At 41.7% G+C, this 21,529-nt stretch overlaps 1 protein-coding gene across 1 annotated transcript in view; it reads left to right on the plus strand.

Moving 5' to 3' along the window:
* Positions 1–21,529, plus strand: part of LOC126175744 (integrin beta-PS-like) — a 188,814-nt gene that overhangs the window by 66,769 nt on the left and 100,516 nt on the right. The window contains exon 3 of the mRNA XM_049922699.1: positions 14,551–14,707. Within this exon, the coding sequence (XP_049778656.1) occupies positions 14,551–14,707 (157 nt within the window). The remainder of the gene's footprint in view (positions 1–14,550; positions 14,708–21,529) is intronic.

Here is a 21,529-nt window from a genome sequence, read left to right on the forward strand (position 1 = left end):
AAGTTATACTGAATTTTGGAAAAAAAAAAGAAATACACCTAACTTTGCAAATTCACAGCTTCCCTAAGGTGTCCAGCTGCTATGGTGATCAGCAACAGAAAAAAATGAACTCAGTTTATGCCATGCAGCCAGCGGTTTAATCTACATAATTTTAAATTAATTTTATTTGTACAGGTCATTATTTATATCGTATAATTCTTAAACATGTGAGCAGCATTATGTCGATGGTATATGTGGATCTCTCAACTGACATTGTACAGGGGATAGGCAAAATAATGTGAACACCTGTACTTACTTGGGAATGGTTTATTAATAAGGGGTTGGACCCCCATTTGCCCGTAATACAGAGGCAAATTCTTCATGGAATACTGGCATATAATGATTTTATATTCTTCAGTGGAATGTTATACCACTCTTCAGTCAGGACCTCTTCTAACTCCTGTAGTGATGAAGGAGGCAGAAACATGCTCCAGAGTCTGCACTCCAATACTGCCCACAAGGGTTCAATAACGTTGAAGTCTGGGGACTGTGTTGGGCAGAGAAGAGGCTGCAGTTCAGTTGCGTGCTCCTCATACCCTGGCTGTGTGAATTGGTGCATTATCATCCTGCAATATGAGATTATTGTTGGGGAATAACATCTGAATCATGGGGTGCACCTGATCACTTAAAATGATCACATAATCGTTGGCTGTAACACGCCCTTTGAGAGAAATTATGGGACGAACAGGAGACCATGACATGGCTGCCCACACCATCAAACTTCCACTCCCATGCTTAACCATTGGAAACAAGCAATCAGGACTGTAGGCTTCTTTTCGCATTCTCCAGACATAAACTCAGCCCAATGTCGGAAATAACGGAAACATTGACTTGTTAGATCATATATGTGTTTCCACTGATCACCCGTCCAGGATTTATGTTCCTGAGACCATATTTTATGCTTCTTTGCATTGGTTGTCATCAGTAAAGGTTTTGGTATAGCAGCTTGTCCATGAATATTCACTGTATGGATTTCTTGGCAGTGTTTATAGATACAGCGTCTTAAATATGGCTATTGAACTCTGCAGTCACTTAAGCCACCATAGTTTAGTGTTGTTTTGACACAATTCATGTTAGCGTGTCATTTAGTTTTGATTCACGCCCTCTATTATGTTTACATGATGATGTCTTTCCATGGTTTATGTAGGCTGTCATGATTACTGAAACAATTGCTCTTGAAACATTCAATAAGTTGGCTGTTTTGATTACTGATGCTCCAGTTAATTGGGCCCCCACAATCTGTCCTCTGCAGAACTGTATTAAGTCTTTCGCTGCACAGCGACCTCAGCCTCTGAAAGCAAATACAAAGTGTGCACTACTTGTAAACAACCTGCACTTCTGCCTAGTCCATACTGAACATGCACAGTCCAGTGCAAAGTGCAACACTACTGCTCACATTATTTTTCCTACCCCTTTATCTCAAGGGTGCATCACTAGGGTGTATAGAGTGCAGGCAGGGAGGGCAACTGGCCCTTACCCCATACCCTCCTTCTCACACAAAAAGTCATTTTCGCAAATTGAATTTACATCCTGCCCTGAAACATAGGCAGATATATCAGTTCTATATCAGTTCGACAAAAGCGAGTATGCACAACGGATATTTGCTAGATACAAATGTGCCTATACCCATTCGTCTATTTCCGTGCTACTGCTTGCTAATGGTAGTCATTGCACGCTATTACTATTCAACACTTGCCTGACAGAAGCTGCATTAAAGCACAAACGTGGCAACATAAAAACAACAAATAACATTTATTAAGAGTGTATGTCCAAATGGTACTTTACTTTGATACAATATGATGCATGGCAGTTGATGTCTTTAACCTAATACATTATACACTCCTGGAAATTGAAATAAGAACACCGTGAATTCATTGTCCCAGGAAGGGGAAACTTTATTGACACATTCCTGGGGTCAGATACATCACATGATCACACTGACAGAACCACAGGCACATAGACACAGGCAACAGGGCATGCACAATGTCGGCACTAGTACAGTGTATATCCACCTTTCGCAGCAATGCAGGCTGCTATTCTCCCATGGAGACGATCGTAGAGATGCTGGATGTAGTCCTGTGGAACGGCTTGCCATGCCATTTCCACCTGGCGCCTCAGTTGGACCAGCGTTCGTGCTGGACGTGCAGACCGCGTGAGACGACGCTTCATCCAGTCCCAAACATGCTCAATGGGGGACAGATCCGGAGATCTTGCTGGCCAGGGTAGTTGACTTACACCTTCTAGAGCACGTTGGGTGGCACGGGATACATGCGGACGTGCATTGTCCTGTTGGAACAGCAAGTTCCCTTGCCGGTCTAGGAATGGTAGAACGATGGGTTCGATGACGGTTTGGATGTACCGTGCACTATTCAGTGTCCCCTCGACGATCACCAGTGGTGTACGGCCAGTGTAGGAGATCGCTCCCCACACCATGATGCCGGGTGTTGGCCCTGTGTGCCTCGGTCGTATGCAGTCCTGATTGTGGCGCTCACCTGCACGGCGCCAAACACGCATACGACCATCATTGGCACCAAGGCAGAAGCGACTCTCATCGCTGAAGACGACATGTCTCCATTCGTCCCTCCATTCATGCCTGTCGCGACACCACTGGAGGCGGGCTGCACGATGTTGGGGCGTGAGCGGAAGACGGCCTAACGGTGTGCGGGACCGTAGCCCAGCTTCATGGAGACGGTTGCGAATGGTCCTCGCCGATACCCCAGGAGCAACAGTGTCCCTAATTTGCTGGGAAGTGGCGGTGCGGTCCCCTACGGCACTGCGTAGGATCCTACGGTCTTGGCGTGCATCTGTGCGTCGCTGCGGTCCGGTCCCAGGTCGACGGGCACGTGCACCTTCCGCCGACCACTGGCGACAACATCGATGTACTGTGGAGACCTCACGCCCCACGTGTTGAGCAATTCGGCGGTACGTCCACCCGGCCTCCCGCATGCCCACTATACACCCTCACTCAAAGTCCGTCAACTTCACATACGGTTCACGTCCACGCTGTCGCGGCATGCTACCAGTGTTAAAGACTGCGATGGAGCTCCGTATGCCACGGCAAACTGGCTGACACTGACGGCGGCGGTGCACAAATGCTGCGCAGCTAGCGTCATTCGACGGCCAACACCGCGGTTCCTGGTGTGTCCGCTGTGCCGTGCGTGTGATCATTGCTTGTACAGCCCTCTCGCAGTGTCCGGAGCAAGTATGGTGGGTCTGACACACCGGTGTCAATGTGTTCTTTTTTCCATTTCCAGGAGTGTATGTAAATAACTTTGCTGTCTTTTGACAGTCTATGATATATAACAGATAGTAATGTTGCAGGTACTCTTAACAGTCCAAGTTCTCTGTAAATAGCGACTGCTATGTCGAGAGGTAGTTTTCAGAGTACTGTGCTGAGTGGGCTGCAAGCACTAAACAAAATCTTCACCTGAGCCCACACTACATCTGAAACCGAACTTATTCCTCAACAGCCGATCATTGTTTTCAGGTCACTATACTAAACTATTTTATATCATTTGCTTGAATATGTTTTGAAGTGACAGTGGCTGGCAATATTGCCAAGTTGTCTTTCATGAATTGAGTGTTGGCAATACTGGCACTGTAATTATTGCACTGAATTTTATACTTCATTGATTATAAGCTGTTGTATAAGTGATGCCGGTAGTTAGTCAGAACTTTAGTTTTAATGCGTCTCTTGAAGTGTTAGTATCTGTGTGTTTAAGTAAATGAGAGTCAAACAGTGGCAGTAGTCAGAATACTGAGAACAACAAACATTAAGTACAGTACGAGTAGCATTGTAGTACCGTTAGCCAATCTTTTGGAAAGCCTTAAATATATGAATAAAGCAGTTGCAATGGTATTCATCAATTTAGAGAACAAAAATTGTGATTTGCTGTACTATATTTTACTAACAAATTTGTTCACTTTATACTTGTGTAGCAAATGCTACATAACTCGATATTCTCTGATGTGGTGGCAATTAACTCATTTTCTTTTAATGCAAGAGATATCATATTTCATGGAGAACATTTAACTAATTGATAACTAACAGAGTAAGATCAATTTGTCACATAAATGCATCTCTTCCGTTTTGTAAACCCTGGTTACCAGTTTTGTGGAGGCCGAGTTGCCACTGTTGTAAAGGTAGGCTGAGTTTGTGAGTTTTTAAAACGGTTTCAGGTGCAGTACATCTCTAAGATAATTTCTCCCTGCTACTATTACACAGCTATACCTCAAGTTCAGGTAACAGGATAGGATCTCTAAGATAATTTCTCCCTGCTACTATTACACAGCTATACCTCAAGATCAGGTAACAGGATAGGAGAGCGAAGGTTCTACAACACTCCAACAAACTAGTAACAAACTCACACAAATGAGTTAAAAGGTGTATTTAACTTGGTGACTAGCTGAATCATGAAGTCTGCAGCACTGCCTGTAATATAATAGCCGGCCGCTGTGGCCGAGCGGTTCTAGGCACTTCAGTCCGGAACCGCGCTGCTATTAAGGTCGCAGTTTCGAATCCTGCCTTGGGCATGGATATGTGTGATGTCCTTAGGTTAGTTAGGTTTGAGTAGTTTCTAAGTCTAGGGAACTGATGACCTCAGATGTTAAGTCCCATAGTGCTTAGAGCCATTTGAACCATTTGTAATATAACAGAAAAAGGCCCTCGATGGCTAAGTGCAAATAATCGTAGGTAAACTTCACAGTACATAGCAAATACAATTTATAACAACTATTTGTTCACGTCTAAGAGTTCACCTCCTCTGTCTAAGTCACCCTTGGATGATGATCTATAACAAATTGGGTGAGATCTGCTCTTCTATCTTCCGAGTAGGCTTCTGTCCGTTGTCGTCCAGTCATTGGTGGATTGTACTCGGCCAGCAATTGGCCAGGGCAAAGTCAATATCTTCAACCACAGTGCCACCTGTGGTGCTGGTGGAAATCGTGCCAAGTGGCAAGTCTCAATGGCACTGGCACCAGCTCGCATCTTTGTGTCTGCGGTGCTTTTTCCCTGGCTATGTCTTTTTCAGATGACATAACTACAATAAATTTTGTATGGGTATTAGACACCATAAAACTGCAAAAACTCCTGTACTAGTATTCACAATTTTTCATTGAACAGCTATGGTACCACTACATAATCTTTCTAGTTAAAAAATCATTACTGTGGAGAAGAATGGAAACAGCCATAGGACAGTGGGAAATGGCCGACAGTATTAAGCCTGCCTACACTTGTTCTTGTTGGGCACTGTAAGGCAACCAGTTTTGGATAGAAATGAAGCTAGCCTTTGGTGCAATAGGAGCTGTGTGTATATAGTGCCCCACGATTATGGAGAAAGAGCAGCCATTCATAACACTTAATGCTGAGCTGACAATAACCCAGGCAGAATTAGCATGTGGGAGATCTATGGCCTGCAGAGCAGCAAAGTTAAGAACAGAGTAGATGACTGAATTATGATCAAACCTGCCACATCAGGCAAGAGGTTCACGAGATGTTGCAAGTCTGCTAGTAGTCTAGATGTCTCAGACAGCTTCACTGCTCCGGAGATTGTAGATGAAAATTTACGGACAAGCCAAGCACTCCAGGAACACATAAGATAAAAAATACAAGCTAACATTAGCAGTAAGTAGAGGGATAAAAAGACCAAGAAAGCCCTGCTAGTTAGTAATCATGAGAAAGGTATTAACAGTGTTTTAGAAGGTTCTTTACAGTGACAGTATTGGTTTGCCTATTACTTTAAGAACAGAAAGCAGAAGGTAATTCTCCGCAATATTGAGAGTGGTAGTGATGTTCAGTCCCAATGGGGCACTGTTAAGTGGGGCGTTCCCCAAGTGTCGGTGCTGGGGCCACTGCTGTTTCATATTTATATAAATGATATGCCTTCTAGTATTACAGGTGATTCAAAAATATTTCTGTTTGCTGATGACACAAGCTTGGTAGTGAAGGATCTTGTGTGTAATATTGAAACAGTATCAAATAATGTAGTTCATGAAATAAGTTTGTGGCTTGTGGAAAATAATTTGATGCTAAATCACAGTAAGACTCAGTTTTTACAGTTTCTGACTTACAATTCAACAAGAACTGATATTTTGATCAGACAGAATGGGCATATTATAAGCGAGACGGAACAGTACAAGTTCCTAAGCATTCGGATAGATAGTAAGCTGTTGAGGAAAGCCCATGTCCAGAATCTTGTTCAGAAACTAAATGCTGCTTTATTTACCATTAGAACAGTATCTGAAATAAGTGACACTTCAACACGAAAAGTAGTCTACTTCGCATATTTTCATACGCTTATGTCATATGGTATTATTTTTTGGGGTAATTCTTCTGATTCAAAAAGGGTATTTTTGGCTCAAAAATGGGTTGTTCGAGCTATATGTGGTGTAAGTTCGAGAACCTCTTGTCGACCCCTATTCAATAGTCTGGGAATTCTGACATTGCCCTCACAGTATATATTTTCTTTGATATCGTTTGTTGTTAGCAATATTAGCCTATTCCCAAGGGTTAGCAGCTTTCACTCAGTTAATACTAGGCAGAAATCCAATCTGCATGTAGAATGCACTTCCTTGACTCTTGTGCAGAAAGAAGTGCAGTATTCTGCTGCATCCATTTTCAATAAGCTACCACAAGAACTCAAAAATCTTAGCAGTAGCCCAAACTCTTTTAAGTCTAAACTGAAGAGTTTCCTCATGGCTCACTCCTTCTATTCTGTCGAGGAGCTCCTGGAAGAGCTAAAAAATTAAGCAAATTCCAGTGTTACATTGTTGATTTTCTTTATTTAAACTTATGACTTGTCACCTGAATATGTTTTTTTATATTTCATTTTATCTGTTTCTAATATCGTGTTATAATTTCATGTATTGACTCGTTCCATGACCATGGAGACTTCTCCTTAATTTGGTCCCATGGAACAATAAATAAATAAATAAATAAAAAATAAATAAAGACAGTATTCCATGGATCGTCCCTCTCATTATAAACTATTTTACTACCCACATAGCTTCCCAATTCACTCTTCAGCCATTTAAGGGGACCCTTATCTGCATTTATTCATCCACTCATTCAGTTATTCATTCTGTTTATACATCCCATCCAAAAGGAGAGCCTCTAGTGATATGAAATGAAAGACAGTCTAGATTAAAAAAGAGAACACGTCTTAAAATTTACACTGTAAATGGCATTGACAGTAAACTATCATTATACTACTTGATAATATTTGTGCTTCCACCTGCTAAATAAACCCTAGTAAATTAGCCCAAAACCATTTATTGTAGAGGAAAAAATCTGCTGTACCCTTCATGTATAAAATAGCTGGTGTTAATCGCCCATTGGTAACTTAATATTTCCTTAGTTATTGAGAGGAAGTAGTAGCCTACATTGCTGTAACCGTGACAAGAAAGGTCACAGGGTTGCCACTAACGAAAAGGTGTTGGGACTGAACGGGAGCAGCCCGCAAACAAACAAGATGGACGAACGGGAATGGAAGGACAAGCACGACGACAGACTACCAAGCCAAACACCAAGTTCAACAACAAAGTATTAAGCAACGGGGTCACAAGAGATAACCTCATTAAATCAAAACAATGCCCACTCGTAAATGGGAAGTAAGCACATGCAATGTAAACACGATGTCTGTAAGTGAGATATCAAGTGACTCAATGCGAATATCAGACTGCTTCACTGAGTGAGAGGCAGCTGCCTAAATACATGACAGCGTATGTCGTTATTGGCTGCTAGGACCATGTGCTCCACGTAGATGCCCTCACGATAGACTTGGGACCAGAAGATTGCGCAGCCACGGCTTATGGTGCGACTGCTGCAGAGACCTCTAGAGGTCATTGAGTTCCATGTCATCTGACGCGGATTCAAAACCTGCGGCACTCTGTACCAGATACATCTGCACAACATAGGCTTGTTTACAATGCATTACTATTTACCATTTACAATGAACACCTATTATCAAATGGGTGAGTCAGGAAGAGAGATACATGCTTTGAGGGGTGATAGTATTAGTGATTCTCAACACAAACTGTCACACAGACATATGTCGTATTCCGAATGGTTTCTGAGATAGAAAACATTTAATTTAGATTGTTATTTATTTTCTGTATTATTCAAACACTGTCATTGTTTACGATGTACCACAGAGGTGCAGAGGAAGTTGTGACAAACAATTTGATACAGGACACTTGTGAGCTATCAAGTTGGAAAACTGCCTGAAATTGGCCTACAAAAACTACCTAAGCTACAGCGCACATGCGTCTTGCAAGATTTTCGGTATTCTCATGATCTCTTTGTGCAAACTATTAGTTGTAGAGAAAAATGAATAGGACCTTTTTTCTAGAAACTTAAATGTAGTTCTATTTTGTATCACAATACATTGTCACTGGAGGGTTAAGTTTTTGAGTTATTTAAGAAAACCATACAAAACTGATATTGAATTAGTTCTATCTTGGAAACAATTCGGAATAAGGTGCACGTCCATATAAACTTTTTTGTCAGAATCACTGATACTATCATCCTTCACAGTGTTTATCTTTCCTCCTGACTCATCTTGCATAGCTTTGACTTAGATAATCAGAAAATTTATGGAACCAGTGGCTATCGCAGATTCAAGGGTAAGGATAAAGTAAGAAAAAATGGGTTGGAATGCGGTGACTGGCAGCAGTTATTTTTTGACATCACCTTTGAATTAATATTAGGCTCCTTTTTCCCTAAGCTATGCCATGTATGTATGGGTGGTGTAATTTTTTATTGTGTGTGACAGGTATTTCTTTTGTGCATACTGACAATGTGTATTGAAAGTAGTAATAAAAGTTTGTATTTATAAAAATATATTGTACAAAGTAAAAAATAAATAAATATATTATTTGTTTTTCTTGATTCTAAATTTTTCTCTGGCAGTTAACTAGACATTTAGCTCTAATTTTTTTAAGGAAAAAATAAACCTGCATCATTGCTCAAAACTCATATTAAACTGTAGGTTTTCTTATGACTGGCTGTTAAGTGTTCTCAGGAGGTATGAAAGTCGAAACAAATTTATCAGTAGATATAATGCTACGGTAATAGTAGTAACAATTTACAGCACATTGCATAAATACTTCATTAGGACACCAATAAACATCAATCTAAACTGTCCGATAAAAATAATGAAGCATCCAGACGATATGGTTGGCTGTCAAAATAACTTCGTACACATACATAACATTGGCAGGTATGTACATGATTAGGGTTCTAATTCTCTGTGATAGGTAGAGTGGCAATCAGACTGCATTACTATTGTTTGTGTTGTTACCTGGCTTAGTAGGCTATGTAAGAGGCGTTAATGATGTCAGACATTGAGAGACATGGAGACGCAGCATCATCATGTGAGACTTTGTTATCAGCAAGTGACAGATTTTGAAAGGATCTCCACTGTGTGTCTCCATTCAGTATCAGATTAATGGGGTATTTGGATGTAACAGAGGCTCAATGCTGAACGGAATGGGAATGTGAGGGCAGAAATACTCATCGTTGAGGTTCTGGTTAGCCACATCTGACTATCTCAAGGGAGGATCACTGTACTAAGTAGCAATTACATCATAACACTTTCACATCTGCACCTACCATCTGAGAACAAGTAATAGACACACTGTAATATTGTGTGTTGTCCTACACCTTTGGTCGGAGACTAGCTCCAGCTGGACAAGGGAATTACTCCCCCTTGCATGTTGTTGTTATTGTTGTGGTCTTCAGTCCTGAGACTGGTTTGATGCAGCTCTCCATGCTACTCTATCCTGTGCAAGCTTCTTCATCTCCCAGTACCTACTGCAACCTACATCCTTCTGAATCTGCTTGGTGTATTCATCTCTTGGTCTCCCTCTACGATTTTTACCCTTCACACTGCCCTCCAATAATAAATTGGTGATCCCTCGATGTCTCAGAAGATGTCCTACCAACCGATCCCTTCTTCTAGTTAAGTTGTGCCACAAACTTCTCTTCTCCGCAATCCTATTCAACACCTCCTCATTAGTTATGTGATCTACCCACCTAATCTTCAGCATTCTTCTGTAGCACCACATTTCGAAAGCTTCTATTCCCTTCTTGTCCAAACTATTTATCGTCCATGTTTCACTTCCATACATGGATACACTCCATACAAATATTTTTAGAAACGACTTCCTGACACTTAAATCTATACTCGATGTTAACAAATTTCTCTTTTTCAGAAATGCTTTCCTTCCCATTCCCAGTCTACATTTTATATCCTCTCTACTTCGACCATCATCAGTTATTTTGCTCCCCACATAGCAAAACTCCGTTACTACTTTAAGTGTCTCATTTCCTAATCTAATTCCCTCAGCATCACCCAATTTAAATCGACTACATTCCATTATCCTCATTTTGCTTTTGTTGATGTTCATCTTATATCCTCCTTTCAAGACACTATCCATTCCATTCAACTGCTCTTCCAAGTCCTTTGCTGTCTCTGACAGAATTACAATGTCATCAGCGAACCTCAAAGTTTCTATTTCTTCTCCATGGATTTTAATACCTACGCCAAATTTTTCTTTTGTTTCCTTCACTGCTTGCTCAATATACAGATTTAATAACATCGGGGAGAGGCTACAACCCTTCTCACTCCCTTCCCAACCACTGCTTCCTTTTCATGCCCCTCAACTCTTATAACTGCCATTTGGTTTCTATACAAATTGTAAATAGCCTTTCGCTGCCTATATTTTACCCCTGCCACCTTCAGAATTTGAAAGAGAGTGTTCCAGTCAACATTGTCAAAAGCTTTCTCTAAGTCTACAAATGCTAGAAACGTAGGCTTGCCTTTCCTTAATCTAGCTTCTAAGATAAGTCGTAAGGTCAGTATTGCCTCACATGTTCCAGTATTTCTACGGAATCCAAACTCATCTTCCCCAAGGTCGGCTTCTACTAGTTTTTCCATTCGTCTGTAAAGAATTCGCATTAGTATTTTGCAGCCGTGACTTATTAAACTGATAGTTCGGTAATTTTCACATCTGTCAACACCAGCTTTCTTTGAGATTGGAATTATTATATTCTTCTTGAAGTCTGAGGGTATTTCGCCTGTCTCATACACCTTGCTCACCAGATGGTAGTGTTTTATCAGGACTCTCCCAAGGCCGTCAGTATTTGTAATGGAATGTTGTCTACTCCCGGGGCCTTGTTTCGACTCAGGTCTTTCAGTGCTCTGTCAAACTCTTCACGCAGTATCATATCTCCCATTTCATCTTCATCTACATCCTCTTCCATTTCCATAATATTGTCCTCAAGTACACCGCCCTTGTATAGACCCTCTATATACTCCTTCCACCTTTCTGCTTTCCCTTCTTTGCTTAGAACTGGGTTTCCATCTGAGCTCTTGATGTTCATACAAGTGGTTCTCTTATCTCCAAAGGTCTCTTTAATTTTCCTGTAGGCAGTATCTATCTTACCCCTAGTGAGATAAGCCTCTACATCCTTACATTTGTCCTCTAGCCATCCCTGCTTAGCCATTTTGCACTTCCTGTCAATCTCATTTTTGAGACGTTTGTATTTCTTTTTGCCTGCTTCATTTACTGCATTTTTATATTTTCTCCTTTCATCAATTAAATTCAATATTTCTTCTGTTACCCTAGGATTTCTACTAGCCATCGTCTTTTTACCTACTTGATCCTCTGCTGCCTTCGCTACTTCATCCCTCAGAGCTACCCATTCTTCTTCTATTGTATTTCTTTCCCCCATTCCTGCCATTTGTTCCCTTACGCTCTCCCTGAAACTCTGTACAACCTCTGGTTTAGTCAGTTTATCCAGATCCCATCTCCTTAAATTCCCACCTTTTTGCAGTTTCTTCAGTTTTAATCTACAGTTCATAACCAATAGATTGTGGTCAGAGTCCACATCTGCCCCTGGAAATGTCTTACAGTTTAAAACCTGGTTCCTAAATCTCTGTCTTACCATTATATAATCTATCTGAAATCTGTCAGTATCTCCATGCTTCTTCCATGTATACAACCTTCTTTTATGATTCTTGAACCAAGTGTTAGCTATGATTAAGTTGTGCTCTGTGCAAAATTCTACCAGGCGGCTTCCTCTTTCATTTCTTACCCCCAATCCATATTCACCTACTACGTTTCCTTCTCTCCCTTTTCCTACTACCAAATTCCAGTCACCCATGACTATTAAATTTTCGTCTCCCTTCACTATCTGAATAATTTCTTTGATTTCATCATACATTTCTTCAATTTGTTTGTCATCTGCAGAGCTAGTTGGCATATAAACTTGTACTACTGTAGTAGGCGTGGGCTTCGTGTCTATCTTGGCCACAATAATGCGTTCACTATGCTGTTTGTAGTAGCTTACCCGCACTCCTATTTTTTTATTCATTATTAAACCTACTCCTGCATTACCCCTATTTGACTTTGTATTTATAACCCTGTATTCGCCTGACCAAAAGTCTTGTTCCTCCTGCCACCGAACTTCACTAATTCCCTCTAGATCTAACTTTAACCTATCCATTTCCCTTTTTAAATTTTCTAACCTACCTGCCCGATTAAGGGATCTGACATTCCACACTCCGATCCGTAGAACGCCAGTTTTCTTTCTCCTGATAACGACGTCCTCTTGAGTAGTTCCTGCCTGGAGATCCAAATGGGGGACTATTTTACCTCTGGAATATTTTATCCAAGAGGACGCCATCATCATTAACCATCCAGTAAAGCTGCATGCCCTCGGGAAAAATTACAGTACGGCTTTAGTTTCCCCTTGCTTTCAACCGTTTGCAGTACCAGCACAGCAATGCTGTTTTGGTTAGTGTTACAAGGCCAGATCAGTCAATCATCCAGACTGTTGCCCCTGCAACTACTGAAAAGGCTGCTGCCCCTCTTCAGGAACCACACGTTTGTCTGGCCTCTCAACAGATACCCTTCCGTTGTGGTTGCACCTACGGTATGGCTATCTGTATCGCTGAGGCACGCAAGCCTCCCCACCAGCGGCAAGGTCCATGGTTCATTGCATAAGCTGTCATTAACCATAACACTAATGACTGTGCCTGAAGTTGTTCTGTGACCAAGAAGCATGGACTGCTAACTAAGAGGCATCTCATTGTGTTCGGTGATGAATCACGGTTCTGCACTACCAAAGATGAGCGTTGTCAACGAGTAAGGTTGTGACATCATTGGAAGTTCCATTCTTCCATTTTTTTTGGATAGACATGGCAGTGTTACTCCTAGTGTCATAGTGTGGGGAGCCATCAGTTACGATTGCAGATCATGGCTGGTACAGATTGAGAACTCTGGTGGCACAAAGCTACATCATGGACATCATCTGTCATTGTGTGGTACTTCACATGCGACATTACCGTGGTGCCATTTTTCAACAGAACACTGCTCAGCCACACATGGCATGTGTGTCCATGAACTATCTGCATGATGATGAGGTACTTCTTTGGCCAGCAAGATTCTCAGATCTGTCCTTGATAGAATGTGATCAACATGGACATCAACTTCATCCCAGTGTCAGTATCTGGGATATTAAAGACTAGGTACAGCAGTTGTGGGGCCATCTTGCCTCAGGAGAGGATAAATGGGGTTATGACACTCTTCCCAATCGAATCAGTGCAGATACATACAGGCCAGGGATGGTGCAATGTCATACTGATAAATGGGCTCATACTGCCAAGTTCTTTGTATGTTCGATTCAATTTTGTAATCTCTGAAATAACATCATATACCCTATCAACCCATGAAGTTTCATTACATTTTGTCCTCCCCTTCTCGGTGCTTCTCTTTTTTTTTCAGGTAGTCTAATCTCCTATATCATTTGTAGTTTATAGCTAATGAGGTAAGCCGCAAATGAACCAGTGCATGACACTGTGAGATGTTATATACCCTTTCACTAGAGCTATGAATTATTGCTTCTGTAATGTATTTAGATAAAGATATATAATTCTGGAATACACTGCACATGCAAGAATGTGTCACATTTATCAGCAACATTTTACTATTTACACATCAGACATGTATGTCAAGCAGTAGTAGATAGTGGCATGGTATTTGTCTCTTTACAGAGTATACAAAGTTTCTTACTTACACATGAATTGTAAGATACTTTTCACTCAGACGCAGACAAGATATTTTTCCTAGACCTCATTTATTTTCTAGAATTGTTTGATTTAAAATGGGCTTATTTCCACATAACAGTAAGTACTTACAATGTACTACTTAGGACTTACAACTCCAGGAAAGTGTTACTTCATATTCAATATCAAATCTATCTCAGTGGGTCAGTTTTGCAGTAAATACATTGAATTGTAGTGTAATTTCACTGTACTGTAGTTTTTAAGATCCTTATTGCATGTGAAATGTGCAAGAAAACCATTATAGTGATGTAACAACTTTCTTTGATACATTTTAAAATTGAGTGTCCTTTTCAACTTCAAGTTTCTCTGTAAGTGCTTTAGTAATTCTGTGTATAAAAATTTTTCATATATGCATACTACAGTACTGGTTGCACAATTATAGACACTCAATGGAACCCACCGATGTTTCAACAGTTCTGTTGGCATGGAGATATGTGCAGATGATTTCATCTTCAACCCACAAAATAAAATTGTAGTAACATCAGGAGATGTTCTGAGCAGTTTCTCACCACAAAAGATCTCTGCAGAGCTTAGAGCAAGTAAGTGTTAGTTATTAACTGCTTTGAATTGAAAATGATATGTAGAGCTTTGTGACAGTTTCACAGCAGAATGTTATGATACTTAATGAATCTTGTTTGTTTTCTTTTACTCAAATTTAATTCCATTGTGAAATAAAGTTCTATTATGCCCTCACTTACAGAATGTCAAGAAGATTAAGATGATAGCAACATTAGTTTTATATGTGTAGTAGTAGTAGTTAAGTTTACTGCCTGACCAAAAAAAGTGAAACCCAAGAATAGTAGGAGAAAACAAATTTGTAGTTCATGGTGTGAGAGAGTATGTGGAGTTATTTCAGTGATTACCAAACTGAGGCATATTTACAAAGAACTTGTGAACATGTGCCCACTTATCAATGTGAGGCTGCACACTCTCTGCCTGGGTGCAAGATCTGATTTGATTGGGAAGTGTGTCACAAAGCCATTGTATCCTCTCATGAGGCAATCTGGCCCACAACTGTTGCAAATGGTCAGTGATATACTGGCACTGAGATGGAGTAGATGTCTGAGCTGGTCCCACATGTTCTATTAGAGGCAGATCTGGGCATCTTACCAGCTATGTGAACACCTCAACATCACGCAAGCAGTTCATAGACAAGAAACACCATGTGTGGATCGGTATAGCCCTGTCACATGCGAGGTGACACAGGAGGATGGAGGATGTCCATGATGGACCATATTGTTATGCTGTCAGAATTCCTTCAATCACCACCAGCCATGACCTCAAGTTATACCCAACAGTTCCCCTCACTATGACACCAGGAGTGGCACCACTGTGTCTGCCCAAAATGTTAGAAGAATGTGACCTCTTCCGATGTTGCCACATACTCATCAATGATGGTTATCCAGGGTAGTGCAGAGTCATGATCCACATCTGAATGAAATACAATGCCATTCATCAGCAGTCCATGCTTCCCAATCACAGCAGCACTTCAAATGCAGCCAGTTCTGTTGTGGTGTTAATGGCAATTATGAATGTGATGGTAATTCCCTAGTCCAGTTGCTGCTAGTCCCTGATCAATGGTGTGTGATGATACAGAATGTTACAAGGAGTCCATTACTTGTTCCTGAATGCCAGGCACAGGTGTGAAGGGGTTATGGTATGCTTGGTGCACAACAGAGTGATACTCCCTGTGGTGGTTAGATGTGGTTGACTAGAACTCACGTTCTGTTTCAGTCCAACATTGATTTGCTGTCAAATCAAAATGCCCCACAAATCTGAATGTTGCTCAAGTTGATCTGCTGACCAGATGGACACCTATAATAAGGCCCCTGGCAGTCTCTGTCAAGTGTTTATAACACAGTCTCACATGAGTATGTGGCATCTTCCACATCCTTCACCGTGATCACTCAACATGTGATGCCATTCATACCCCTTATATACCCTACCAAGCCTGGTAACAATACTAAACATGAACAAAACTAATGCACCCTAATGGCCATTCTACCTGTAACAAAGGAGTGCAGTTCTAATCATTTATATACTTGCTAATGGTGTGTGTTTGTATGAAGCTACGTTGACATCCAGACATGTCTTCTGGGTGGCTAACTTATTGTATCAGGCAGTATATTTTATTTCACGTACTGTTGATACAAAACCATCCACATCAGCATGTGTGAACTAGTATCCTTTCAGTCTGTCAGACTGCTAAACCATCAGTTTGTCAGCGAAGTCTGAATTTGTATATAAGTCATCTACTTTCTTTAGTTTCTTTTTTCTCTTCTAAAGGTTTTTTTTCTAGCTCTGTGTCTCCACATATGTTTATCTTTGACATACCATAGAGTTTACATACTTGTTCCAGGGCTTTTTTCAGTCTTGGAAGCACCTCTGCAGCTCACTTTTCATTAAAGTGCTTGCTTCACTTAACACAAATATGGCTTTATTCATAAACTCTGAACAATAACAGAAATGTCTCTCATGACTCCACACATGACAAGACAAAATAATCACACAGAACAACTGATGTGTGTGGTACAAACTAAAATAACATACTGAGGGTGAGTCAGCACTGCTTTGTACATATATAGGCGTGAATCACTGGTAGACAGCACAGTGAAAACCATGCCATATGAATGCTTCTTATAATCAGTCTCTAATGGTCGATCCATGCTGCTACATTTGGTGGTTGACTTAAATACACACACTTGGCAACACTACTCTCAGTGCACTCAGTCACATGCTCTGGTAGCAGGATACAGCACACTTGTCCCTCATGCAAAGAGGGGGTGCCCACATGACAGAGGAAACGTCGGCAGCCTGCTGAGAGACACATTCATCAGACCCAGAGTGGTGGCAGCAAGTGCTGACGGTGGGGGCAGGATGATGTGCCAGGTGGGCATCAGAGCATAGAGATGGAACGCACAGAGACAAGGGCATGCCTGAGGGTGGTGAGACTGCACAGCACCCAATAACAGCACCAGGGATGAAGGTGCCATCGCCATCTCTGCACCATCAGCAGCAGGCAGGTTCCAGTGCGGACAAGATGGGGCTGGACCCACCAGCAATAATGGCTGAGGCTATGATGGCAAGGAGGCCGGTGGACATCGCCTGACCAGAATGGCAGGCTGCAGCAGTGGACCTTAGGCCAGAGATGGACTTGCACCAGGAAGCTGGAACTCCAGGATGCCGCACATGGAGGAGGCAGCCAATGGGACAATGGTGCCTCCACAGCATGCAACAGTGGACACGAGGCAGATGGTGGCAGGACAGCCTATGGAGAGGGGAACCACACTCACAACCCCTTAGCTTCTGGTGTTTAATGGGGCCACAACTGATAAAAATGGCACACCACCAGCCCAATGGGCATATCAACAGCACAAAGATGGTGTCCCTGGTGGTGGACAACAGTGGCTGGTATACACTTAGGCCAGTGACCTAACCCTCATGTTCACACCAGAAATGCTGGTGTGAAGCAGCTGGACAAACATGACTGTGGCAGGTGTGGTGCAGGCTGCAGAGGGTGGAGGAGAGTGCATAGCTGTCGGTCATGTAGCAACTCCGTTGGGCTCTGCTCCCCCATAGGTGTGAAGCAACAGGTGCTCAGAAAATGGAGAAGGGTGAAGTCTGGTGAAGAATCCACAACAAACTTTTTCATTTGGGACTTGAAAGTTCACACTAATCATTCTGCCTTGTCATTTGATTGAGGGTGGTATGGTGGAGCCCTAACATTATGAATACCATTATGGGAACAAAAAAATTGAAATGTGTGAGAAACCAGCTGGTGAGGTCTTCCATGGACAACAGCAAAACACTGTCAAAAACAGAGAGGCAGTACTAAGGTGAAACTTGGAGGCATACAAAAAACATGAAATTTCTGGAGAGCATAGACTATGGCAAGAGCCTCTTTGTCCACCTGAGAGTAATGCTGCTGGGCTAGAGAGGGAGAGATTCAGAGGCGAAAGCAACAGGTTGTTCAGAGCCATCAGCATATATGTGCACTAGGACCAAGCAGAGGCCATACTGAGAGTCGTGAGTTACCAAAATTATGTGCTGGTCCAGAGAGAATGTAGCAAAACAAGGGGCTGAGAGAAGTTTAGATTTCAACATTTGAAAAGCAGGTTTGCAATCTGGGCTCCAACAAAAAGGTACCTTCTTGTGTAACAAGGCATGCACATACACTGTGAGCTATGTGACAACATGTTATATTGCCCTGCTGGTACAAGCCGTTGTGATGAGGAAAGACAAACTGCACATAGGGGTGGAAATGGTCTCCAAGGGTAGCTGCATAGTTGTGTTGATCTATTGTGCTTTCTAGAATAACAAGATCGCCCAGGGAATGCCAGAAATACATTCCCCAGCCCAGAATTGTTGCACGTGTTTGCTTTCAAACATGTCATGCGGTACATGACGATGGCCATCTTTCCGAGTCATCTGAAAAGGCACCATGTTTTCACTCAGTGGACATCCAGTTGTGGTACTGGCATGCAATTCCTAGCCTATGGTCAGTATGGATGCTTGAACCAGGTGCCCCCTGTGGAGGACCATATCAGCAAAGTTCACTGAACAGTCATTGAGGAGACACTGTCAGTAGCCCCTTGGTTCTTCTGGCTGGTTAATTGCTCAGCAGTTGCAGGTCTATTTGCTCATATGTATCTCCACAGCTGTCATTCCTCCCTTCATCTATGGCCCATGGTGCAACACACGTGCCTGGGCACCAGTTTTGAATAGCACCATTTTGCCATGCACAGTATCCTTTAACCACAACATCATGCAAATGGTTTACAAACTTAGAAATTTCAGAAATGCTCCAACCCTCAGCCCAAAAGCAAACAGTCATGCCCTTCTGGATGGCAGATAAATTGCTCAGTGATGCTACCTGTTGCCTGGGAGTGGTTATTGCACATTGACGGCAAACATAGGCTCTGATCACATTCATATGACTGGACCTTGTATTTGTCATTCAAGCTGCCTGTTTTCTAGACTTCTTACCAAATATTCCCTAGGTAGGTTGTAACTGCCTGCATTGCAGCCTAATCTGTAGGTCTGTATCTTTTGTTTACCAATTCAGGACTTGAGTTTACTATGATTCCTTTCAATACTGACATTGATATGACATGCCATTACTAATTTTTCTCACAGTGTAAGAACAATGTGGGAAGATGTTATCTATGACTGTGTTCCTGTTTTTCTCTGCTCTATTTTAAGTGCAATGTGTGTCTCAAGCAAATCTTTTACTGTCCTCTTTTCCAGAGAGTCAATCAGAAAGTTCATATTGAAGTGACCACATGAAATCAGCTTGGTATTTCACTTAATGATTGGACTTAGCAGAGTTGCATGCCACTTCCAAGTTTGCTTTTGGTAGTTGAGAGTAAATATCTCTTTAGCTGCTTGGCTACTTTGCTTTCAATGAGTCTCACTGAGTTTAGAATTTTTGTAACTGCACGTTTTGTTGTATGCCAAACTTTTTCTTATCAAGCTTTATCTTGTTTTGCGACTTTTCCCAACATTTTTTTCAGAAAATTGCCCACATTTCTTGATTCTTCCTAACTTTTGGGCATTAGTACATTTTAGAGAATAGATATTATAAATAATATATCCCTATACATCTTTTTATTTAAAAGAAAGGTCTCGGTTCAAACTAACAGCTCTTTTCATTGAAACAATAATCAAAGGAGGAATTATATACAAAAATACTTTAGTGCAGAAAATTGTATTCCAGAGCACACCTAGTCAACAACTTGCCAACTACTACAAAAAGTTACTACAGGTAAAGTACAGTTTGTGTGGGGTCCAAATGATTTATTAGTAGCCAAAAATTCTAAATTTTTGAAATTTTCAACAAAGTCAGTCTTTGTACACATTTTTTAAAGTTTCACATAATGATGGTACTTTGGCACATTCACAGTGCATTAATGGGATCTATGTACATAAGCACTGTAAGCCAACAATATTATGAAAAGATTAGATTGCTACTCACCCTAAAGATGACTACATTGAGTCGCAGACTGGCACTACAAAAAGACTGTGACACATTGAGCTTTTAGTCAAAGCCTTCTTCAGAAAGGAAAAGAAAAATGTACACCATTCAGCAAATACACCTCACACACACGACTACTGTCTCCAGCAGTTCTGTCCAGAATGCAGCAGTGCAGCATTGGACAGAAGCAATAATCTGGAACGAGGCAGGGAAAGGGCAGGTGTAGCAGGGTATAACTGGGGGAGAGAAGTCACTACTGCCTTGCGGAACATACAGGGACTAGATTGTGGCAGGACAAGGCTGACAGGAACAGCATCAGGAGGCTGTGGAGAGAGGCAGGTGGGGGGGGGGGGGGGAGGGGGGGGGGGGGGAGCAAAAAAGAGAGGAACAGAAAGGGGAAAAGACTGTTGAGTGCATTGGTAGGGAGTTGCACACAATGAGGGTGAGGGAACATGAATTGAAAAGAAAAGATGATTTGAGGAGTGGTGAATGTATTGTAAGAATAACTCCAATCTGTACGGTTCAGAAAAGGTAGTGGTGGAATGGAGGATACCGATGGCCAAGGTTGTGCTGGATGCTATGCCACAGTGTGGTCCACTTTGCTCAGGGCCTTAGTTTGGCAGTGGCCATTCATTCTGGTGGACAGCTGGTTGATAGTCATGCCAATATAAAAAGCTATACAATGATTGCAGCAGAGCTGGTATACGACATGACTGCTTTCACAGGTGGAATGAGAGAGGAGGGCATCTCTTGTCATGGGAAATATGCTGCTGTCAGTTTGCAGGTCATGATCTAAAGAGAATCTCAAATACACTGGCAGACCAACAACATTAAAGATGTTATATAAGGAATCATTTGTGTTTCACATTGCTACTTACAGTGTGTAGTCTTGAGTGAGGATGGTTACAAGCTGTCAGTTGAGTGATTTTGATGAAGGGCAGCTGACTGATCTGTGCCAGGTAAAAAGGTCACCACTGCTGTGAGTGTGACAGAAGTGGAACAAAGTGACTGAAGAAAGCTCATTAAATGCAATGAGCAGTTTGAAGACACCACCTAATAAGGAGAGAATGAGATGTACTGGAAAATGACAGTTATGCTAAATGCGGATTAATGTTTGAGGCATGTATCACTACCAGTCCAAGAACATAAATGAACATGTGCATGGTATAGTCAGTTTCTGGGGGAATGGTATTGTGCTGAAATGATGATGATGTTTAGTTTGTGGGGTGCTCAACTGCACGGTCATCAGTGCCTGTACAAAGTCCCAATTTTTACTGAATCCAATTTTTACACAGTACAATCTAGCCACTGTCATGAATAATGATGATGATGATGAAATGATGAGGACAACACAAACACCCATTCCCCAGGCAGAGAAAATCCCCAA

This window comes from Schistocerca cancellata, chromosome 3 (assembly GCF_023864275.1).
Source record: "Schistocerca cancellata isolate TAMUIC-IGC-003103 chromosome 3, iqSchCanc2.1, whole genome shotgun sequence".
NCBI lineage: Eukaryota > Metazoa > Arthropoda > Insecta > Orthoptera > Acrididae > Schistocerca > Schistocerca cancellata.